Raw genomic sequence first — 25,755 nt, forward strand, 5'->3', positions numbered from 1 at the left:
GTTTCTCTCCAATTTTAATCTTAGAGATTCCCAACACACCGACACACACACACACACACACACAGAGTTCAATTATCATCTGCCATCTTCCTCACCTTGTTTGCCAGTAACTCATCCTGTACTTTCTTCATGTTGGCAATTTCCTCACTTAGTGTATTCTTAAGGGGGATAAAATGAGAGAAACAAAAGAATTTAATGAGAGTAAACACATTGTAAATTTTTTACATTTTACTCAACATACTTTCCTCTCTACAGATGCAATATATTTCCTCTGTTCGTCAAGAGAGAACCAATCTGTGTTAGAGCAGTTTATGAAATGAAGGATAATTTCAGATTTTTTCTACCAGTATTTAAGCTTTTGCCTTATGACCATTTCTGCCTCTTCTTCTGTCACAAATACCCACCCATCAATCAAATCCCACCTAAGATTAGAATTCCCAACTGACAATCAGTGGTCTCTAAGCAGCCTTACCTGCTGGTTCTCAAAACATTAGGCTCTTTTTATTCAAGAACTTGGATGATCAGTTTCTTTAGCAGCTAGAATAATGGCTATCATCTTTATGACTAAACAAAACAAAAACCATCCATAATGGCCGCTAAGAGATTTTGTTTTGTTTTTAACAGCAGTTACTATGCTTTTACCTATAATACCTAAGCTCCAAAATATCCAGTACATTTTATTTTAGAAAAATAAAGATTGTGGTTACTATTTTGTGTTTCACGGTATGATATTCCTGACCTCTAGCAGTTCCTTTAGTTGGATTCTCACTCAGCTGATTTATAGACAGCTGATTCCCACGTCAAAAATCTAATTCATGCCTACAGAAACATGTACCTTCTCTTCCAGTGCCCCCATTCTTTCTTTCAGATGCAACTGGAGACGTTCATTGGATTCAGATAGTAGCTTATCTACTGTTTCTGAGAGGCGCTTGTTATGTTCATCATTCATTTTCTCCCTTTGGCGTGCCTATTTTTTTTAAAGAGAGAACAAAATTAAAAGGATTGTCCGGAGGTCATTCCTCCATTCTACTATCTTACTCTCTTGTTCTATAATTAATGATTCCCGTGTCATAACACCTAGGATCCCTTTTTTCCATATACATTTCAGTTATGTTCCCCTTGCACATGAAATAGAACATCAGAAGCTGTCTTGTACCAAGAAAGACCATTTGTCCATCTAGCATATTATTGTCAATACTGACAGGGAACAGTTCTCCAGGATTTGTAGCAATATCCATTGTTTTCAATCAGACATGAGATTAAATTGGAACATTTTTCATACAATGCATGTGCACTGAACTATAGCTCATCAGCAATAGTCTGGCGCTTCCAGTATCCATCTAATTCTACCAAGTTTTTTACTCATGCCCTCACCCGCTGGAGCTCCTGATTCTTCTCTTCCAGCTGTGCTTCAAGTTGACGCAAACGCTCTTCAAAATTGCCATGCCTCTCCTCTGCCTAGATAAAGAAGTGAATGAGAGAATTCAGCCATATTTTGTTTCTCTTAACACTCAAAATCCTCCCACTTCTCCAATTTTCACTTGTTCTCAAACATCAGCAATCAGTCTTCCATTGGCCATTCCCTCCCTACATATCTTGATGGTATGTTCAATTTCTTCTCTGTTTTGCACAGTACCTTGTTAAGGGCAGCTACTCGCTGTGCCAACTGGGCCTCTATCTCAGGTAAAGTCTCAGCCTTCTGAAGAGTCTGCTGAAGTTTCTGCTTGGCATCTTCCAGCCAGTCTTGTAGCTGCCTATTTTTTTCTTCACTCTACACAGATAAACAAATATTTTTAAGAGATTGTCAAGAAACAAAACATTGCAAGGTGAATCATCATATAAGTAACTGAGTATTACCCACTAGCAATATGCATGGAAAAGCAGGGAGGAAAATGGGCAGCTACCAACGTATCTGCAGGATATGCAGAATATGCATATTAAGATCAACCAGACATTAACAGGGGGATACTGGAGCCAATAATAGTAATAAATAGAATGACAAAAAGGCAAAAGAAGGAACTCACTTGTCTGTAAAGGGATTCCTTACTGGCCAACTCATTTTCCAGTTTGTCATTGACATCATGAAGGGATGTTGCCTCCCGCTGAGCACTTAAATAACGTTTTTCTAGTGTGGTAATTCGTTCCTCCATATCTTCTCGTTGAGCTAATGCCTGTTACCCATACCACATGAGAGAAGGAAAGGATAAGAGCCTTGGTGGCACAATGGCTAAAATGCAGCATTGCAGGCTAATTCTGCTGACTGCCGATTGCCAGCAGTTCAATTCACATCAACTCAAGGTCTTCCATTATTCCAAGTTCAGTAAAATGAGGACCATTTGGGGCAATAAACTGTAAGCTGCTTAGATAGGGCTACAAAGCATATGAAGTGGTGTATAAGTCTAAGTGCTATTGCTCTTAAAAATGGCAGGAGGCGGAGAGAGCTATACTCTCTCCAATTGTCTGGAAATATAATAAACCTCTGCCCAGATTCTCCACTTATTAATTATGAATGAAATTAAGATTATATTTTGTATATTTAGATTACATTCTTACATATTCTATTACTTTTCAGCTAATTTGCCTATTACATGCAAAAACTATACATTTCATGACATGAAGCCACTTAGCATACAGTTAGTCCTCAATTTATGACCACAATTGCAATAAGAATTTCCATTGCTGAGTGAGGTGGTGGTGAAGTGAATTGATGACCTTTTTGCTAGAGTTATTAAGCAAATCACTGCAGTTGTTAAGTAACTCATGAGATCATTAAGTAAATATTGATCATTTTTACAATGTTTTCTTTGCTTTCTCTAAAGCTTTATGAGATTCCACCTATATACTACTACTAAACCTCTTGTGGCTGTAACCATTAACTGGGTGAAAAGGTCCACCATAGGCCAAAATGTTTTTAATCAAAGTACTTCAAATGGGCTAATTTATGAAATGCGTCAAAGATCCAGAATCTGTGAGTCCATGCTATTAAAATTTGTTAAATTTTATAAAATGTTTATGACATAAAAATTATAATAAAGTATTTTGTGATATAATACAAAATGTCATAAAGCATTTCCTGTAGTCCACTACTAATATTTGACTGTGCTATATAGTTCAGTATGGGATATTTCAAGGGGAATATGTTTCTGAATTTTAAAGAATTTTTCCAGTGCATTAGAGCTCTACTATTGTTGAAGGCATTGAGGAATCTCTGTCCCAATGGGTCATAGGTTCTACAAGCTTGCGGACTTGAACTGGAGCTCATCTTCAAGGAATTTCTCTCCAGTATGAGTCCAAAAACTTGGAAGACAAAACTTCTGGTCCTGGTGACTGACCCAGATTGGATCCTGCAACATTATCCTAGGACACATATATTGGCCTTCATTCATGGGGTTGTCTAGTATTTTATGTATAGATGCCACTTAGCTTCATATACAGCCTTACATTATTGGCTATTATAACACCAATCCCTTCTGAAAAACTCCTTATTATTATATTGGCCTCCTCCATTTTCATAACCTGTTATGCTGTAGGAATCCATTAGTTGAGTAACATGTTTCTCTGAAAAACTCTCTCCAAATTATTCCCATCTTCTGAATTTCATAAGCTGAGACATTTGAGTATTTGTTTATTGCAGACCTGCCTATCTTAGTGCCCTCTTGATAGGTCTAGATTGCCAAAGGTCTTACTCATATTAAGTAAGAAAGATGCACTTTCATCATACCCATAAGAGGTCAGATTAAACACTTGATCTAGATAAGAGGTAAACTGCCATAAAGTATAATGGAATACCAATTATTGCCTTTTACCTCCTTGAGATCTCTTTGTAACTTGGCATTAATTTCTTCAGACTTAATAACATCTCGTTGAGCTGTGGCTAACTCTTCCTCCAGCTCTGCCATCTGCCGACAGAGCATGGTAAGTCTTTCTTTCAACTGGGATAGTTCTCCTCTCTGGCGCTCCAAAACCTCTTCTAGCTCAGATTCCCGACCTCCACGCCCCAAATCAAGAGCCCCAGATCCATTGGCCTAAAGAAAAAAGAAAGTAAAAAGAGATTCATGTATTATAAATTAATTCTGCTTGATATGAACATTTCCCTCTCCTCCCCCCCCCACTCTTCATGTTCACTGCATAAGTGAGGCCTATAAATAACATATAATGATCATGCTCTGTATGCAAAAAAAAAAAAAAACAACCTATCTTAAATCAGTGACATTTCTGGGGAGGCAGAGGGATTTTTTTAAAAAAAACTCATTTATATGATTAGATTGGTGTCAGAAGAAACAGCACTGCCACATTATCTACACACAGTCACATGTTAAGCTCACATTTTATAATCTCCTTTTGACTTTCTCACATGAAGCACACTAAAAATCAAGATGCCTTAAAGCTAAGAGTAATCCCCAAGGTCCCTTTGCAATTCCTGGAGCCCTAATGATTCACTATTAGTGAAACTTGATGTTAGGAGGAAGTAAGGCTGCTCTCTACATGGGGCTTCCCTTGAGATGCACTCGGAGACTGCAGTTGGTCCAGAATGCGGCTGCGCGGGTGATACTAGGTACTCCCATGTAACACCTCTCCTGCGCGAGCTGCACTGGCTTCCTGTGGTCTATCGGGTGCGTTTCAAGGTTCTGATAACGATCTTTAAAGCGCTCCATGGCATAGGACCTAGTTATCTGCGGGATCGCATCCTGCCCCATACATCCCTACGACCAATTTGCTCGCACAGAGAGGGACTTCTCCAGGTGCCGTCCGCCAAACAGTGTCAGGGGGGGCGACGCCTAGGAGCAGAGCCTTCTCTGTGGCGGGCCCATCCCTGTGGAATGACCTCCCCCCTGATATCAGGATTACCTCTGATCTCCGCTCCTTCCGTGTAAAGCTCAAGACCCACCTCTTCCAATTAGCTGGCCTGGCTCAACCATAGTTTTATCCTATTGCTCCTGACGGTTTTTTTAAATTTTGTAATTTTAACTGAGGGTGTTTTAAATAGTTATTTTAATTCTATTTTATATATATTTTATGAGTGTTACCTCCTCCATGTACATGTACGTGTATGTGTTTATTTGTATTTGTATATGTATTGTATATATATGTATATTGTATGTGTTTTATTGTACGCCGCCCCGAGTCCTTTTGGAGAGGGTGCGGCTAACAAATTAAATTTCATTTCATTTCATTTCATAAAGAGCAAGAAGGAACTTAAATTAAAAAAAATGTCCAGAGCAATTAGGGACATTCAACAAACAAAATACCTCACAATTGCTATATAAGAAGTTTTCATAACCCAATAAAAATTAAAAATGTCTCCATAGAAGGGCACAATGAATATGCATGCTTCATCTAACCAACTTTTAATAGAATAACAGAGTTGGGAAGGGATCTTGGAGATCTTCAAGCCCAACCCTCTGCTCAGGCCCTAAACCATTTCAGCAGGAAGCCCTATACCATTTCACCATTCTTTCTACTATCCTTTTCTGATTTCCCTCAAATTTGCCTTCTAGATCCACTTACACATAATTGGGCATCTCCTTCTTTGCTGGAATCATCTAGGCCAGATCGGCGTCGGGCAAGCTGCTCTCGAAGGGAAAGAGACTGCAGATTGGAAAGAGGTAATGAAATTTTTAAAAATGAGATATGTAGAATTACATACAATTAATTTTAATGAATAAGAAATAGATGACAACCAGGACAACCTTTCAGTAACAGTGAAGATTCTTTTAGCATGGAGAATTTATTGCCAACATTACATACTGATTACTACCCATACGTTCCAGCATAAAATGTTATGTCTACACTGTTTCATTATCATGAATTTTCATCTAGATTCTCTAACTGCATTCATCCATAGGAACATGTCAAGATTTTATGTAACGGTGATTTGTTCAAAAAGTCAATGTGGCCAGTTCCCACAAAGTAATAAACAAGTGTCTTCTGGTACCCATGATATAACTATCAGGCTTTGTAATTGTACCATAACCCAATACTTTATGAAATCTTCCTGAAAGTTGCAGTATAACTACTTTAAAACAATTCTCAAAATTGGTCTACAAGAATATCAACTTCAATATGTAGTGGAAATCAAAAGCTCCTAAGAGATCAAGGAGGATCAGTGAAGTTGCATTTCTTTTGTCTTTTTTCTGTAAAGGATTATCTACCTATCTATCTCAAAACTGAAGAACTTAACTGAAAAAGGCCAACACAAGTGGTGTCCTCCAAAAATATCTGCAGCAGCACAAATTCCAATCTCTCAAGCATCTTGCTCAAAAAGGCTATTTGTGACTGAACAGTTGTTACCTAAAATATGAATATCCAAAGGTGAACTCTTCTGGAATGGGCAGATGATTGCCTCCAACAGTCCCACTCTATCATACAAAGATGAAGACATTCGTCCCTTCAGTTCTTCCAAATAAGCCAAGATAAGCAATGATCAAGAGCTCATGTAGAAGGCTAAACAATGATACATCTTGTCCTTCTTCCCAAGTCTCAAATTCCATGTGAATGTTATATTTTCAAGAAAAGACCATGCAACAGAAAGTATGGCAAAATGTGACCATATTCATCAGATGATGATGTGGCCATGACAAAGGAGAATTATAACTCAACATGGTAATTCCAGGCTGCTTCTTTCTCAAGGAGAGATAAAACCCATGTCACAGTGTACTTTATTTTATGTCTTAAGTCTAATAACAGTTTGAGATAGACTCAGATAGAAATTGTCACTGAGATCATGAAACTTTGAGCTAACCTTATGCAAAGTACCTTAGGGTGATTGCTAAAATCCTCTAAAATACTACCCTGGAGTTTTCCAACTTCATATTTGAGACTACATACTTCAAATGAAGCTGAAGCACAACAGGATGGTGACTTACCAACAATACCCTTAGCATGTCTCCTTAGTCAAGTGTTGGGTAAAAGGTCTTAGAATTAGGGTTGCCAGGTGTCCACTATTTGAACAGACAGTCCGCTTTTTTCACATTATGTTTATTATTTTTTTCACAAAATAGTGGACATTTTTTTTTATTTAAAAGCTTTATGATGAAATGGTACGCAATCTAAAGCTGTACAGTCTAAGAGAATAAGGATAGGATAATCGCGTTTTGTCTTTTTTTTCATAAGTTAGAATGAGACAAAGATCGAATATCCATTCAACTCGATTCTCCGAAAAAATTATTAATCATACTCAATTGTTTCACAAGACATTTAATAAAAGTATATAAAATTATTTACATACTGTTTTTCTTAACTCGCATTTACCTATTATTTTTATATTATACTTTTTTCTTAGTTGGATAGGTATGTTTTGAAACACTCAGTAGCGGTATTATTGGTAATGCAATATTAAGTTAATGAAGCAAATTTTTGATGATTCAGAAATTGTAAAAAAAGATGTCTTGTGGAAAAACCAAATCATCAGCTATTGTCAATGAGGTTTTGTATCCTTTTTCTATTGAGTTGGTTCTCAATGATCTTAAAACTGGAATTCTATTTTCTCTCTCCACTGACGCATCAAACAAAGGACATCGCAAAATGTATCCCGTTGTTGCACAATATTTTACTTGTGAAGAAGGACTGTGTGTGAAAATTTTAGACTTTTGTGAGGATTCTTTCGAAGATTCTACATCAATAAAAAATCAGCTGGGTCGACTTCTTAGTGATAATGAATTGGAAATAAATAATGTTTCAGCTTACTCAGCAGATAATGCATTGGTCATTTATGGAATGAACAAATCTGTTCACCAAAAACTGGATACCTCTAAAATCGTATTTTATTTCTCTTGGATCTGATGAGTGCCATAAGGTTATCTGGAACCTTATTTCGGATCAGGAAAATGAACTCGCAAAGGACAAGTTCCCTCCCGCTTGTCCGCTATTTTTTTGGAAGCAGACCTGGCAACCCGACTTAGAATCCTTCCCAGATTGGGGAGTTTTTCTAGGAAGCAAGATAGCAATCTCTTGGCCCATAGCACCTTCCCTGCTTTTAGCACTCACAAGCTGGATAGATGCTGCACTGAGAATTCAAAGAATCATAGCTGAAACAGCTCTACAATTCTTTCTCTGCTACCCAAATTTCAACAAAGTATATCAGTTTAGCTTCTGAATAGGTTTCAATAAGATTCTAAGCTAAACCCAAACCACGTTATAGCTTAGTGCAGGGGTGTCAAACTCGAATACCTTGAAGGCCACATCAGGGTTGTGTTTGACCTTAGGGGGCCGGGGTGGACATGGCCAGGGTGGACATTGCCAGTTCGACATCACTTGTGTTGGGGGTGCATGTGGTGGCCCGAACATTCTGCCAGCAAAAATGGGCTCCTGAGCTCCATTTTTGGCTGTGACAGCCTCCTGCAACCCTCTGCCAGCAAAAATGGAGCTTGGGACTACAGCTTGTGGCCTTCGCAAGTTCCGTTTTTGGCTGTGATGGCCTCCTGCAAACGTCTGCCAGCAAAAACAGAGCTAAGGATGGTAGCCCTCTGAGCTCCATTTTCACTGGCAGAGGCATCGCAGACTGGTCCTTCACTGTTTGCAGGGTGCCCCACTGACCAGATCTAAGCACCCTGTGGGCCGGATCTGGACCCTGGGCCTTTGACACCACTAGCTTAGTGCAAGAAATGAACTGTCCTCTAAAGTCTATAAACTGTATTTCACATTAACTACTTGAATTATGGCTTTAGAGATGAGATAAGTCAATAACTGAATTTTTGAGATAATTCTGTGGTCACAGATCTACAGTTGTAAGTATAAAAGTAAAGATCCGGCTATCAGATACTCTGTAGAAGTTGACTGGAATAAATAAACATCTTTAATAGCCAATGATATTTTTTTAAACAAAGCATCTCAGCCCCATAAGCCTACATAGAAAAGCAAGTTCAAACAATAAACACCTGGACATGATTATTAAATTTGGACCTCTGGAAATACTCTGAAAATATATTAAATAATTTGTTTTCAAGTAATAAGCCTCGGGCAACAACCCAATTTACATTTATGTGCTATCTCGCCTTCCATTATATTCACAACAAAATCTCCAAAGAAACAATTCTCTTGTGTAATCACTGATTTTTCATGTGAAATCACTGGTTTCTCATGTGAAATGACTGATATTCAAAGACTCCCCAGATTACATTTGTATGACAAAGTATTTCTGGAGTATTCTTTAGGTGCCCATAATATCCCTAAAGATAGAAAGAAGACCTCTTTCTTACCTCTTGATTAGATATTTCCAGCTCCTCCTCTAATACTGCAACACGCTCTAATGCCACTCGCAGCCGTTCTCGAACCTGCCATGAATAAGATAGTTACAATTAGTGAAGTAATAAAGGAATAGCTGGACTTCCAGGTGAGAAAATGGTGAACTAGATGTCTCTGAAACACCAGAAATGCCACTGTGGTGACAATATATGGACTAGCTCAATCCAATAGAACCTATCTGAACAAGAAAAGGACAAGAAATTACTCTCTTAAGTGCCACATAATTGCTTTCACAAGATCACAGACAGCATTCATCCTGCAGGTCTGAGCACTGAGAGACAAGGAAAGTCATTAACCTCTGGTGCAGCCTTTTTAAGGATACTGGGTTTGTCTAACCTCACTTTTGGATTTACAATGATTTCATAGTTAAAAGAGATCTTCCAAACAAAAAGTTTGTAAATCTATATGGTGAATATAACTTAACCTAATTATACTTCATTCCCCCAAAAGAAGAAGAATTAATGAACAATTTAAACAGTTTAGAGTATAACAAATAAATCAAAAAGTTAAATAAAAATGTAATTTAAGGAAGTTTTAGCAATAGCACTTAAACTTATATACCGCTTCACAGTGCTTTACATCCCTCTCTAAGCGGTTTACAGAGTCAGCATATTGCTCCCAACAATCTGGGTCCTCATTTTACCGACCTCAGAAGGATGGAAGACTGAGTCAACCTTGAGCCTGGTGAGATTCGAACTGCCAAATTGCAGGCAGCCAGCAGGCAGCAGAAGTAGCCTGCAGTACTGCGTTCTAAACACTGAGCCATTGTGGCTCAGTTTAAATGAATTAAGGGACTACATAAAAATGGAATCCAAATAGTCCTCAACTTATGATCACAATTGAGACCAAAATTTATGTTGCTATGCAAGACAGTTGTTATGATTTTAACCCATTTTACAACTTTTTTGCCACAGTTGTTAAACACTGCAGTTGTTAAATTAATAACATGATTGTTAAGTGAATCTGGCTTCCCAAATGACTTTGTTTGTCAGAAGTTCGCAAAAGGTGATCACATGACTCCAGGACAAAAGGTGATCACATGACTCCTTCATAAGCATGAGTTAGTTACCAAGTGTCCAAATTTTACATGACCATGGGAATGCTGAAATGGTCATAAGTGTGAAAAATATTCATTTTTTTTTCAGTGATATTGTAACTCTGAATGGTCACTAAATGAATGATTAGAAATCGAGGACTATCTGTAGGATTTTTGTTAAGTTTTTTCAAAAACTGAGTACACAAAAATATTTTTGTGAGAACATGAGACGTTTAATCAATTAGGAAAGAGATCATTGGCAGAAAGTTGAAAGTAGGATCAAAGAAGCATGAGGTTTTATGAATACAGAAATCGGCACTTTTGGGAACTAAAATTCCAAGCAGGAAAAAAGAAAAGTAAAATTTACAAAAGTATGACATTTGAGATATTTCAAGTTGTTAGATACTTATATCAACTACAGTGGTTTCCACCAAGGTCCTCTGTTCCGGTGGGAGCAGAGGTTTAATCCTATTGGTCAAAGGGTCTGACAGCTCCCTATAAAAGGGCTGCTGTCAGACTCAGCCTTCGCTGGATTGTTCTCACTTGTTGAACTTAATAAAGAGCTGTTGTTACCGTTAAGCCTGTGTGTGCCTATCCATTACCCAATCTAACACTGGCGACGAGGGTGGGATTGGAAGGCAACTAGACGAACTGAAAAGAGTGTAGCAATCCAGCAAGTACATCCAGCCCGGAGCTCAGCGCGGCTTCGAGCAGCCATTTTTGAATGGCAAATTCAAAATACCCTCTGAACACAAAATAGCCATGCACGCCCCACCGACTCCATATGATCCAGTCACCGAGCACTGGGACTCCTACATAGTACGATTTGACTGCTTCCTCAAGGCATACAACCTCATGGGCCTTTCTGAAGGCCGCAAGAAGAACATGTTCCTTGGGTACTATGGCCAGGAAGTGTTAGAGACGGCAAAAGACCTCTCTGAGCTGACACCGCTCCAATCAGTTGCCTAGTCCGTGCTCCAGCAGACGCTTAGGACTCATTATGCACCTAAGCCGCCAAGCACGTTCACCGGCACGAATTCAATATCAGAAATCAGAAGGAGGGAAAGTCAATTAACGAGTACGTTACTGCACTCTGTAAGGCAGCAGCGTACTGCGAATTCAAAGACTTAGATGAACTGATTCTGGACCGCATAATATGCGGCGTTCGGGACATTAATTTAGAGAGGAGGTTGCTCACAAAATCAAACCTCACTCTGTAGATTGCCTTGGACGAAGCCAGGGTGTCAGAATTAGCCATCAAATCGACTGAAACTCTGCAGCGCCAAAGTGCACCCCAAGAAGCGCGGAAAAGCACACACGTTCATCGTGAGGCCGCAGAGCCCAAGAGTTCTGAAGGAGAAGACGATGACAGCTGCCGCATACGCAGTAGCCGCGCCCAGCCAGCATGCACTTTCAAACAGCATCTCCTGCCTTGCATGAGCTGTGGAGGAGACCATGTCAGATTGGCTTGCCATTTCTGCGATGCAACCTGCCAGCGCTGCGAGCGAAAGGGGCACATCGCAAAGGTGTGCCGGAGCAAATTCCTTGCCACTGCCTGGCAGCCTAGAGGCGCACCAAGCCGCCAACCAAGGCCCAGCCAAGGGGCCTGGAAGAAGCCACCATGGCTCAGAGGGCAACGACAGAGTCACCCACCACGCATCAATCAGACAAGTCTGCACCAGGCGGCCAAAAAAGCTGAAAATCGCAGTTCTCATCGAGGACTCTCCATGTGAGATGGAGATTGACACCGGATCATCACTGACCATCATTCCGTGGTCTACCCTGAAACAGGCTATCTCTAGCCTCAAGAAGCAGCACCTTTGCACCCGACATCTGACTACGCGATTACCAGGGAAACCGGGTCCCCATCGTGGGCCAAGATACCTTCCAAGTGAACTTCAAACAGTTCAGTGGGAAACTCCCAGTGACAGTGGTCAGCGGCAACCTTCAGAGCCTCCTAGGGCTAGATTGGTTCCAAGCCCTGGGCCTAGAGGTGACCGGTAAGCCATCTTTAAGGAGTTCGAGGACGTTTTTAGCACCAGTCTGGATAAGTATGTGGGGACCCCAATTTCATTTAATTTGGGCCCAATAAAGCTAAAACCCAGGAGAGTGCCTTTTGCTCTCTGCCCCAAAATTGACAGGGAAATTGACAAGCTCGTAGGCCAGGGAATCCTAGAGCCGCTCAATCATGCACGCTAGGAGACCCCTATAGTGACACCTGTCAAATCTGATGGGTTTGTCCGCATCTGCGCAGACTACAAATGCACAATTAATAATGCGCTACAACAAAGCGCCTACACTGTACCCATTGTACAACACGTCCTCTATTCATTAGGCCCCGGAAAAATTTTCGCTAAATTGGACATGGCACAGGCATACCAACAATTGTCTCTAGATGGTGCTATGGCGGAGGCCCAAACCATTGTGACGCACAGGGGTGCATTCAAATGTCACCGCCTGCAATTCGGCGTTAGTATCGCCCCTGGACTGTTCCAAAGCATCTTTGAATGGCTTTTGCAGGGGATTCCAGGAGTCATCCCCTATTTTGACGACATTTTGGTATCGGCTGCAAATGAGACACAACTTTTAAAACAAGTATGAGCAGTTTTGGCTAGAATTAGAGACAAGGGCCTCCATCTCAAAAAAGAGAAATGCCAAATTAATGTGCCAAGGGTTGAATTCCTAGGGTACCTGATTGACAGCTCTGGGATTCATCCGACCACACAAAAAATGTAAGCAATTCAGGACGCTCCCACACCTCGCAATCAAACCGAGCTGCAGGCATTCCTCAGGCTCCTTAATTTTTACAGTGTCTTTCTTAAACAGAAAGCCACCATTGCTGAGTCCCTACATTGTCTCCTGGCTAAAAACGCAAAATGGTCCTGGGGAAAAGCTGAGGCTGCCACATTTGTCTCAGTAAAACGACTCCTATTGGCGGATTCTTTCCTCGTCCAGTACAGCCAGACCCTGCCTTTGGTGCTGACCTGCGACGCTTCACCGTTCGGCATCGGCGGCATCCTCAGCCACTATATGCCCAATGGAACCGAAGCCCCTATTGCATTTTATTCCAGGACCCTATCCGCCACAGAGCGGAACTACAGCCAGATGGACCGTGAGGCTTTAGCTGCTGTGGCAGGAGTAAAAAGGTTCCACGAGTACCTTTATGGACAGGACTTCGAACTGATTACAGACCACAAGCCGTTGTTGGGTTTACTGGCTGGGGACTGTCCTACCCCAGTGTCTTTATCACCCGCATGAGCAGATGGACTATTTTTCTGGCTGCCTATTCCTATCACCATATCCACTGACCTGGTTCCACTTTGGGGCACAATGATGCTCTCAGCTGCTGCCCGCTGCCTGAACTTCTTGCTGACCCTACCCCTGAGATGCCAGTCCTCCTCATTGACTTCCTGGAGACTGGGCCTGTGTCGTCCACTGATGTTGCCCGTCACTCTACGAAGGACTCCATCATCAAGCAAATTTTGAACTGGGTGTGGAGGGGGTGGCCCAAGAGGCCTGTTGGGGCCGATTTTAAAATGCATTTTGCTAAACGTGATGAATTATCGGTGGCAAATGGCTGTCTACTGTGGGGGGTCCGGGTTGTTGTTTCCCCAAACTGTGCATTGCAGTATTAGAGGCTTTACATGTAGGGCATCCTGGAATAGTCAGGATGAAGTCTTTAGCTAGATACCTATACCAACTACAGTGGTTTCCACCAAGGTCCTCTGTTCCGGCGGGAACAGAAGTTTAATCCTATTGGTCAAAGGGTCTGACAGCTCCCTCTAAAAGGGCTGCTGTCAGACTCAACCTTCGCTGGATTGTTCTTACTTGTTGTGTCATAATAAAAAGATGTTGTTACCGTTAAGCCTGTGTGTGCCTATCCATTACCCAATCTAACACAAGTGATATTTGAAAAACTGCAAAAGAAACTAAACTGAGAGCAAAACAGATGATAATCAGAGTGGAATTAAGAAAAAATTGGAAAAATGATCTGTACAAGGATTTATTGCTGGATGTTTTTAAAAAAAGGTTTCTAAAGCCTTGAAGAGGAAGAAAAGCTTGAATGGAGATTCCCACAATAGCAACTTGATGAATTAAAGATTGTTGGAACAGAATATAAAGTTGACTTGATCAAAGTTAAAATGAGAATTATTTCTATAAAACTCTGGAAACCCTGTATGGACTTTTATCAACATTTGGATATAAACTATAATGATTTTCAGATTTATGAATGGGTAAGGTGGGATTTGGGAAGAAGGGAATTATGTATGTAACCTCATAGGAGGTGGAGAAATATTAATTTGCTTGTACTTGTTGCAAGGAAGACTGGGAATCACTTCATATTTTTTTTCAATCTCTTTTCTTTCCTCTCCTGTTTTTTTTCTCTTCATTTTCTTTCACATTTTGAATTTACATTTCTTTCTACTCCTTTCTTTCTAATTTCAGTTGATATTATCCTTCAGTACTGTAAAACTTTTAATAAGCATTTTTTAAACAATAAAAAAGAAATAGTTATGCCTTTGTGTCCTATATTTGACTGTCTTTGCCTTGTGCCTCTGCTTGATTCTTCAGTCAATTCAGTTTTGCATCTTGAGAACAATTCTTATTGAGAACAATAAAAAATAATTAATCCCATAAATGCTGCTTCACATAGTGAGGGCTTCTACATGAATTTTAGCCAGCAACACTCTTGCTGATGATGAAGGAAATGTTCAGGACAGTACAGGTAAAGCTCCCTGTCTCCAAAAGCCAGGCACTCCCAATTCCCCCAGTCAATAATGTTTTCACCTTCTCATCCAGAGCTTTGTGATGTTCAAAGAGTGACTTGAGAGCCTTCAGCACCTCCACCTCACTGGAGACTCCAGCTGGGGACTGAGCTTGACGTTTCACTACAGTCATGCGAAGGGAACGCTCATGTCGTGATACTAGACATTCTAGATGTTCCAGCAGCAGCTAAGGAAAAGCAGACAGATGAAGAAGATGAAAGGCTGAGGAAGATACAATTCTGTCATAGTGGATTCACTCAGAGTCAGAGGAAGGAACCTACAACAAGCAGTCAGCTCCAGAGCCAGCTCCTGAAGTGCTGACAGAGAGAAACAGCCAGCTCCACTTCCACCAGTCAGATTGCTGTTTGAGAAGGCAAAGGAAGTGGGCCAACCTCAGCAGACAAACTGCCATTGCACTCTGATGATGAGGGTACAGAATTACTGGCCCCCACCCAAAAAAAAACCCTTAGCAGGCTGCAAAGAGAGAAGAGCAAAGGTGTGCTGCAAGACTGCTTGCAAAGAAAGAGTCTCAACCCCACTCGGATTGCTTCAACTACTGCAAAATAGCAAGTTTTCCATTGACAACTATTACCTATTAACTCCCACTCTGTGCACCTTGACTCATGAACCTCCCAATCCTGACATTGAATCTGGCCAGCTGACAAATCTGCTACAAGCTCTGACCTCAGATTCCACTTGACTATTCTCCTGATTTGGAGATCTTGTTCAACTTTGGGGAGAATTTATCTCTATAGTGCAAGCTCATGTTTGCAAGCCTCATTTAGCAAAGAACAAAACTACCCCTCCACGTATTTGTGTCCTGGGATAGGACAGTCACTGGAAGGATAGCAAATGCCAAAATCATCAGAGTTGCAGGACTCTGCACAAACGTTCATTTGTTTTGCAATCTTTCCTCTTTTCAAACATTCATTTCCATAGGTAGATAAATTAGCGCCAAGATGGTGCCATTTTCCAACAGCAAGGACAGAAAGGCAGTTTTGCTTTCAGATACAGAGGGAAGCTCCATTGGAGTGGGGGGAAAAGTAGCTTTTGGAAGCAGAAGGAGCTAAGTTCTACTCTGATGGGAGACTAGAAATAGGGAGCAAACAAGAAGATAACTTCTTAATGAAAATTTTAAAAACAATTTTAATGTACAACTAATAAGTAAAATAAATAATAGACATTAATAATCACAAAATCTCCTTTTGCCTGTACACACATCTGCATCAAAATTATTTTTGTGTAGCATTTTACCAGTGCATATACACAGTTATATAAAATAAAATAACATAATGATAAAGGAAAATTGACTGGGTACAAGGCTTTAGTCCAGTTATTTAGAGTGGTGTCTAGGATCATATACTGTATGTTTGTATCAATAACATAGGACATCAAAGTAATCTTATAAAATACATGGGATATGTCAACAATCTGTTTTGAGGAAAAGTGTTTTACATCAATAAATATATTTGTTATATGAAAGTAGTAGACTGGGTTTGGGGAAAGTTATCGTTTAATATTACCAATTAATATACTAGAATCTGGAAAATTCTAGACTTCAAAATAAAGTTGGAAAAACAGAGTTTTGTATTCCTTGTAGATCTTACCCGTGTGTTGTTCCGTTCTGCCTTAAGTTCTGAGATCTCCTCCTCACGTTCTGACAATTGTTCCCTACATAAATTCAACTCCTTAGTAAGTGCTGCAAATTCCTAGTAGAAAAAACAGATAGTTGTGGTAAAGAGAAGCATTGAAATGGAGAAAGAGACTCTCACCTCATGCATTGATTGTACATGTTATAGTATATTTTTCTCCTTGAATAAATCCCTGGAAGATTGAGAAAATATCCTATTTTTATTTTTCTGGCCTATTCTATAATACAATTTGCTGGCAGCTTTTGGAATTCTCTTGAGAGTCATACTCTGGGAGTGCACACAGCTCTGGAACTCAGTTTAAGCAACTTGGCCTTGATTATAAACTAACAGTTTAACCAGGACATGCAAATAGGACCAGAAGTAAGTCAAAGATTTAAAGTGAGCACAAAGAATAAAAAAGCAAAATGTTCCATAATGCAGCATACATAACAATCGTGAAAAGTCTAAACAAAGATGCATAGGAATCTAAGGATCACATTCACAGGTAGTACTCAATTTACAACCAGAATTGGGACCAGAATTTCAATTGCTAAGTAAGGCATTGGTAAGTGAAGTGCCTGATTTTACTTTTTTTGGCATGCCATGGTTGTTCAATGAATCACTGCAGTTATTAAGTGAATCTGGCTTCTTCCATTGACTTTGCTTGTCAGAAGTCATCTGAAGTCAGAAATTGTGATTATGTGACCCTTGAATGCAGCAAGAGTCAAAAATTCAGGTTGGTTGCCAAGCGCCTGAATTTTGATCACCTGATTATGAGGATGTTATGAGGATCAGTTGTAAGTTACTTTTTTCAGTGATATTGTAACTTCGAATAGTTACTTAAACAAATGGTTGTAATTGAAGGATTACCTATATAGCAGTCCAAGGAAAGTGGGCTGTACATCTAACATTAGATGGTTGAACAGAATGAACAAAGGTGTTTGCTTTGTTTTGAAACCCTAATGCTTAATAATATCCTGCATACCAACAGTTGAGTTTTCTAACTGAATTTTCATTTGGGTCAGTACTTTCTTCAGCCACCGGATGGAAACAGACAGGCATATGGACCAAGTTTGCTAATTTATGAAAAGGTTCCTGCTTTGATTAGAGGAGGTAGAATAGTCTATTCCTTCTAAAACAGTGAGGTCAACTTTTAAAGATCTACTCTAGGCTAGTAAGTACATAGAAAAAGTGTGATGGATAACATTCTAAAAACTATTGGTAGGATTCATACACCCAAGTAAATAATCATTTCTTTTAACAATATTTTGCTTATTGTATAAACCACCATGCTCTGTCTCAGACATGGTGTTATAATAAAAAGATGTTTTGCTAACTGCAGTAGCTGAGTTCAAACATATGCCCAACCATTTTTCATCGGTTTAAGCATAATGTGTGAATCCATCTATTAAAGCAACTCAGGCAAAAAAATGAGAGAAAAGTCAGCTTGGAGTATCAATATGTACCATATTTTTTTTCATAAAGTATTATTGTAACGAACCAAAATTTTGCCTTCTTTGCTTTCATATAAAGTAAAAATACTATGCTCATAGTATAATGACTTATACATATTTTTTTTCCAAGCAAAGCCAAAATGTAAGTAGTGTTTAGTTCTGGAAAGACAGATTCAAGACAGCAATGGTGAGAGAAAAAATTAAGTAGAGTTACCCTTAAGTCACTGCTTAGTCTCTTTAAAAGTCAGATCTAATCATGGTTTTCTGCTCGATCTGTTCTGGGCTATTATGTAATGAAGATACTGTAAAATAGAATGCTGTCTTTAGTTTCTTTCCCTTCTCAACTAGAAATAACAGCTGCAGTTCAGTGTACTTGGAGGGTACCAGGTTGCAGAAGCTAGTTATTTCAAATAAATGTATTATAGCCCTTTAGAATTTTCATTAGAATAAAAGAACCATAAGACCAAATGTCATTCTTTTTCCCCAAGAATAGGATGCTGGCATTGTAGTCAGATTGTTAAATATAACAGATCATCTCTACACATTTCTGAAGAAAAGAAGTATTTGTTCTAATACAGAACACACAATTCATTTTCTTTGGACATGTTCAACTTCAATGTCTCCAGGATGTTTCTATTAACATTTTGGTAATTATTTGCTTGCAGTGCTAAGATCTGATTGTTCACACTGGTGTACTTTAAAACAGAATTTCTGTCCACTTCATGAAGAGTCCACTCTCTCTCCTGCCCCTTGTGCCTTTGGATACATTTGGCAAATGTCATTTACAGAGTATTCATATATTGATGTACCCATTTGCACATTCTTTCTCCATAGAGATCACCTGCTCTTTTACAAAGCATAACTTGCAACTGTTTCAGTGACTGAAGGAACTAATAAATACTATAGCTTAGACTGAATTTGGTATTTCTGTCCACCTATCAAATCTTTCCCAAAGATACGGGATGGACGGTGTTGTTTGATAATGTTAAACGTATCATTGCAGGATGTCAGCTGTTCTAAGTAAAGCTGCCTTTTGTAATTGATTGATGGGGATTTTGTCAGTGTCAATGGGATTCAAGGTACTCCAATTTGGGGACTGAACTCAAGATGCCTATTACAATTGTTGCTACCTTTGTTTTCTTTTGCCATCGTTGTTCTATTTCTATTTGTAAGTCTTTGTATTTTGCCATCTTCTCCAGCTTTTTCTCTTCTATTTTACTGCCTCCAGGTACTGCCATGTCCACTAGACATTGTCTTTCTTATCAAAAATTGTTGTGTGACAAATACTTAATTGCTTGAATTTCACAGTCCCAGAGCACTTTAGCATCTTCATTTGTTGATTTTGTGGTTCTATATTATTCCACTATTTATTTCATTTATTTTGCTCATCATCTTTAAAAAATAAAAAGTGTTTGGGTGAAGAAGCTCTGCAGTGTAATAGGTTGCAGATGATCTATGTCAAATTAAACAGTTTTCTACTACAAATATAAATATGATGTTTCTCCAAACTGAGGTACTCGTGTTCTTTTCTTTCTCCTTCTCTTTTCTTCCTTCTTTTCTTCCTCACTTCCTTTTCTTTCTTTGTTTTTCTTTTTTTCTCTCTCTCCCTCCCTATTCTTTCTTTCTTTCTTTTCTTTTTCTCCTTTCCTTGTTTCTTTCTGCCTGCCTGCAGGTAGTCCTTTATTTATCATCATTCATTTATTGACCATTTAAAGTTACAACTGCTTTGAAAAAAGTGGCTTACAACCAGCCCCCATACTTACAGTCATCAATGCATTCCTACAGTCACACAATCAAAATTTGGATGTTTGGCAATTAGTGTGTATTTACGACAGTTGCATCCCAGAGTCATGTGATCAACATTTGTGGATTTGCCCAGCCAACTTCCAAAAAGCAGAATCATGGGGGGGATTTGGATTAGCTTAATGACCAATGATACATTTAGCAATTTTGATGATTCACTTAACAGCTATGACAAGAAAGGCTATAAAATCAGGTGCAACGCACTTAGCATACGCCTTGATTAGCAACAGAAATTCTGGCCTCAATTTTGATCACAACTCAAAGACTGCCTATACTGTTTAGCCACATAGACATCCTGTGGGGCTTCTGGCAGTAGCTTCAATCTTTGCACAAATGTGCAGTGCTGTTCTTCAGAAACTTCTTTTTTGAAGTAGTATTGCTAAGAAGTCCCGAAGAATTGGTAAAAATAATAATAATAATCAAGATGGCAGCTGCAATTATGTGAATGAAGCCCCGCTTTGTTGATCATGTAGTTGCTATCTTGACTTTTTAAAAATCCTTCCTTGCAGATACCCCTATTAAACTGTCACATCTTTAATATACAGCTGTTAATATCACAAAGTAATTCAATAATACTGATTCTCTACACCAACTAAACCTACTGAGTCTAAATCACTGGTTGTTCCTTCTTTTGTTTGGGTATGAATTTATATTAATCTGTTTGATTTAAAGATATCCAGAATTTGCTTGTTATGTAATTCAAATATCACTCTGATTTTTTTCATTTCAAAAACCCATGTTTTTAAACTATGGATGGATGAGGAAAGAAAGCAAGTTCAAACAAGATGCTTTGTAATTCGTTCTATACTGATTTATATACAATTCAGATATCCAACAATTCTAGCATTGTATCCCTTCTTATCATGGCTTGCCTGTTTACCCTTCACATATTAATTGATTCTGTATTGTCTGTGACATTTCATGTTTATTATGGCTGAATTTCATTCATGTTATCACCAATTCATTTCTCCATTGCAAAGAGATTATTTTGCATTATTTTTTTTATTTCCTTTCCCTACTTAGTTTGACATGCATGATTTAGCATCATACAGAACCTTTCATGTGGAAGGATGCGAAGAGAGTGGTAAGAAACAAAGTGCAGTTACCCTGCTATTATTAATATTAAATTATTTCTTTTTGTATAAATGATTGACATTATTGGGTTTACTCTTTTTATTGTTTTGGTGAACAGGGATATTTATGTCAATTTATATAGATATGTGTATTGTATAAATTAGAATTATTTTAAGCCAATATTGTTTAAATGCAATACAACATAAATTTAAATAAAATGCATGAGTTTTTTTTATTATAACCTTACTGCAGATCTGATAATCCTTTATCCACTTTGATGCCTTTTGAAAATATATTGATTCAAAAGCTGATTAAGTATTAAAACTATTTTATTTTTACTATGTAAAACATTTTACTATATGAAAATGAAACTCTGAATTTGTACTGAAGGCAAAAGCCAAAGACAGTTACAATGAAATGTTTTGCTTTATTTTTTATGTATAAAAAACTGCAATCCAAACAAGTCAAATCCAGCAAATGTGACGACAGTATGGTGTGCTTTAAATTATGCTTTTGATAATTATTCCAATATTTTAAGAGCTCAGAAATAGGAATCTTAAATCGTACAGCCAGATTTTCTTCTTTACATTATTTTTTTTTTCTTAGCAAAAGCTTCCAAAGTCTCTTCCATATCCGGAATGTTTGGATTTAATTTAGAGCAAGGCATGTGGCGGTAGGGAGAAATTGAGGAGGGGGAGGGGGAGCAGCCTGACATTCACAAAATTCCAGTCAATCCACTCATTTCCATCTTAGATGTTGGGGACCACATGTCAAAATGGCAGCTATGTAGATTTTCAGGACCCTTATGGCTAATAGTCAAATATATCACTATAGCTATGTTATTGTAATGTATGTGATAATAGTAGGCAGTCAGGTGTCATCCAGATGTTAATCCTCACTTCCTTTGACTGATTGAGGACAGCTAAAGTATCAGGCAGCCTATTTTTAATGCTACAATTCCAGAAAAAAATGCATATATATTCTAAACTAATAATGATTTCATAACTTTCCATATCACCTTTTTCTTCTCAATTGGGAACATAGAGCAGCAAAATATTGTTCCTTACACAAAACAATATATATGGCAATGAATACTCACATATACAGGATCTTAACAAAGCCTTGTTTTTTAAAACTTTGTAAATGATTTTATCTTTAACGTTATTAAAAAATGGCAGGAGTCCTACAGCAGGGAATAGTGACTGGACAATTACAAAATGCCATATCGTAGCAATAAACATCTGCTTACCTCTTAAAATATATTTTTGGAAAAAAATATGAATAGTCGCATTAAAATTGGGTAAGCTCAAATTAGCATTTGCAATAAATATACACATATTAAATCGGCAATATATTTAAAGAATCATTGTTTGAACAATAATTTGTATCCAAATGATGAATTTACATTTTCTCAACTCCTGTCTTGAGAATAAAATGTCAGAGCAAAAGGACCTCAGAACTACCATGGAAATGGCCTTAGCTACATCCTCTGATTATCACATTTCTTTGCATGCAGAACTCTGCTCAAAAATGATATAGAATTCAAGGGGCCAGAACAGAAGAGTGCAAAATGCAATGGATCAGAACTGTTGAGAATCAGGCAACATTCAAGTTTAATAAATTAAATTATCCAGAATATTTGTGTTTCCACTTTTCAAATTGGACCAATTTCATTTCATCTGCATACATTTTTATTTCTCAGTATTATGTAAATAAAAGTTATTATCTGTCAATCCATTACTGTCGACCTCATGGGGTAATCCAGATAGGAATCACAGAGAGACAAGATAATTCTACTTTAATGTAAAGCAAGAATGAAAGTATATCTCTATCCTGCCATCTCCTTTACAGCCCCAAAAACTTTTCTGGGCTTCTTGCCCCACCACTATCCAGTTGCAAGCTGTGCTGTCTCTGATCCGACCTTTTCCTTTTTAAATTTCTTAATCCAGTTTCCCACATATCATCAAAAATTACAGGTAGTACTCGACTTACAACACAATTGGGACCAGAATTTCGTTGCTAAGCAATGTGATTGTAAACTGCAGAGTCACATGACAGCATTGCTTATCTATGGCAAATTAGGTATTCCCTGTTGCCAACATAATCACAGGACATTATGCAGCAAGAGGCAAGAATCCCAAGTAAAGAAAATGGGAGGACATGGAGGGGGTTAGGGAGGCCTGGGCTGGCCCACACAGAGTGTCATGGTATAGTGGAAAGCTGGATAAAGTATATGCTGGGGCTCAAGGGTTTCTTGGCATGCTATGGCTTTGGAGTTACAAGCTTTTTGCAAAGTCACAGTGCACCACAAAGCCCCTTTGCACTATGAGGAAAGGCTAGTGTTGCAGCATCCCAGGAAGGCTTTTTGAACCACATGAAGCCCAGTTTAAGCCTGGCCCAGCAGCATGGCACAAAAGTCACTGAGCCCTAGGAAGCAAGACCAGCCCAGGCCCAGCCACAGTGGCCCTTATTTCCATGCCGTCTGAGGCCCCTGCTGCCCTGCACTCTGCTGCTCCAGCTCATTTTCATCAATTTTGTGATCCTGCTGCCGCTGAGGCAAGCCCGCCACAGTCCTTCATGAGGTAACTGAAATTTCCTGACAGTTAGAACAATTAATCAATGGAACAACTTGCCTCCAGAAGTTGTGAATGCTTCAACACTGGAAGTTTTTAAGATGTTGGATATCCATTTGTCTGAAATGGTGTAGGGTTTCCTGCCTAAGCAGGGGGGTTGGACTAGAAGACCTTCAAGGTCCCTTCCAACTCTGTTATTCTATATGAACTAGCTGTCACGTGAGGCTATCGTCCCCTGATCTCACAAGGAATCTGTCATGCGTGATCTTGGGAAAACAGCTTGTGTGGCCAGTAGTAGGAGCAGGCCTGTCATCTTTGGTCAGCAGCAAAAGCAAGAAGTCAGGAAGAACAGATAGAGGATGGGTGGGGGCCATGGGCAGATGAGGAGAGTTGAAGTGCCTCTGCGGTCGTAACTGTAGGCAGGTTGCCAAGCACCTGAATTTTGATCACTGGTTGTTAAGTTCCTTTGTTCGGTGCCATTGTAACTTCAGTTCACTGAATAAGTGGTTGTTAAGTTAAAGATTACCCATATGTCAAGAGATGGGAAGTCTGCAGACTTCCATAACTGTTCATTTCAAAATCTATCATTCTCCATCTCCATTTGTATGTAGATAGATATTGGTATTTATATCCAAAAGATATAAATCCACCATGAATTATAGTAATCAGAGCTACTCCTATTTCACTATAAGCCAATTAAAAATCGCCATTATATAATGCAGGGGGACATAAGTGGGGAACTACTTTCTGTCAGAAATGTGCCAGTTTTCTTTGCTGTTGGTTTCAAGTAGACTTACCAGATATTCAGCAAAAGGAGAACATATCCTATTTTTTGTCCTCAGTTCCTTTGTCCCACAGCCACAGCATTAAAATCAATTGTCAAGCTTTTTGAGTTTCTTCAGGGGTGGATTTCTTCTGAAAAGGATGCTGTTTCTACACTAGTCATTCAATTTTTTTTAATACTATGGCTCCGTAAATTGTCTTATTTGTTTCCATAGTACATCGATAAACTTGACAGCCTACATTTACATTATTTATTTCCTGATTCCAGCAATTGGCTTCAATCCAGCCCTTTCAAATCTATGATCACTGTAATCTGTAGATCACGTGATTTGCCATACATTTCTATGATTATATTTGGAAAGTGCATCATTGTCAATTCTATATTAATATAGAACCAGTAATATAGAGTGATCTTGAAAATGAAGATTTGTTGGAAAGTTGTTACTGAAAAACTAGTCCTTTTGATGCTGGAAAAATAATATCCTATACATGTAGACCTATTGTAAGTACATTTTTTGCAGTGTTTCGTGGTAATTTTTCTTTCTAAAGAAAAATAATTAGTGTCTCCTTATCTTAGCCCCACCCCTACCTTTAACCTCTTGTCCAATTGTCTTGTCTTTTTCTTTTCTTTTCTTTTTATATTCAAGTATCTGGCACCTTAGTTTCAAAGCATAATATCACAGTATTCTTATTTTGTGAAGCATTTTCTGAATTTTACTGCTTTGAAACTGCTGGCTTTTACATTTCCTTCGTTTCCTTCTAAAATAATTTCATGTATTAGAGTTCTATCTAATTGCTAGGAACTGCACTGTAGGTCCTTAATAGGAAAAGAAGATATCAAAAGAAAAGAAGATATGAAAAAGAAGTTATCAATACATGCATTATTTTAAAAGAAAAAGGCTGTTACATAGTTTATTTGCACAATCCAATACGTGCCCATATGTGGCATCAGACAGGATACCCAAAGTGATACTTTCAAAAATTAAATATTCTTAAATTTACTCTAAACAAAATTACAATATGAATATAGGGTATATTGAGCCCAAGGAGAACAGATTTGCACTTTTGTAGTTTTGAACTACATCCTCTGGTAGAACAAAGAAATCACTATAATTTTTATAATCAGAAACCACTGGTTTTTATCTTTCTTACCACTTATAATTGGACCCCCCAAATAAGCAAAAATACACTTCTGACCTACAGTTTTCTTTTCAATCTGTTTTCCTCTGACACCAGGAAATTGTTATTAGCAACTCTTACAACGAGCAGAAGTTTGGTAGTGATAGTGGTTAAGGCAACAAGTTAGAAACTGGGGAATTATGAGTTCTATTCTTGTCTTGGGCACAAAATCTGCTGGGAAACCTTGTACCAGTCACTCTCGCTCAGTCTTGG

The 25,755-nt window shown here is 38.6% G+C and overlaps 1 protein-coding gene across 6 annotated transcripts in view; it reads right to left on the minus strand.

Annotated features, from left to right (window-relative positions):
• PPFIA3 (PTPRF interacting protein alpha 3) overlaps positions 1-25,755 on the minus strand; it is a 72,172-nt gene that overhangs the window by 33,527 nt on the left and 12,890 nt on the right. For all 6 annotated transcript variants that reach the window (XM_081932501.1, XM_081932502.1, XM_081932500.1 and 3 more), the window contains exons 3-12: positions 16,653-16,754; positions 15,068-15,232; positions 9,198-9,272; positions 5,509-5,589; positions 3,807-4,025; positions 2,025-2,171; positions 1,637-1,771; positions 1,375-1,458; positions 836-967; positions 96-158 (exon numbers count right to left, since the gene is read on the minus strand). In XM_081932501.1, the coding sequence (XP_081788627.1) occupies positions 96-158; positions 836-967; positions 1,375-1,458; positions 1,637-1,771; positions 2,025-2,171; positions 3,807-4,025; positions 5,509-5,589; positions 9,198-9,272; positions 15,068-15,232; positions 16,653-16,754 (1,203 nt within the window). The remainder of the gene's footprint in view (positions 1-95; positions 159-835; positions 968-1,374; positions 1,459-1,636; positions 1,772-2,024; positions 2,172-3,806; positions 4,026-5,508; positions 5,590-9,197; positions 9,273-15,067; positions 15,233-16,652; positions 16,755-25,755) is intronic.

This window comes from Natrix helvetica (genome assembly GCF_964273705.1).
Source record: "Natrix helvetica genome assembly, chromosome: Z".
Lineage (NCBI taxonomy): Eukaryota > Metazoa > Chordata > Lepidosauria > Squamata > Natricidae > Natrix > Natrix helvetica.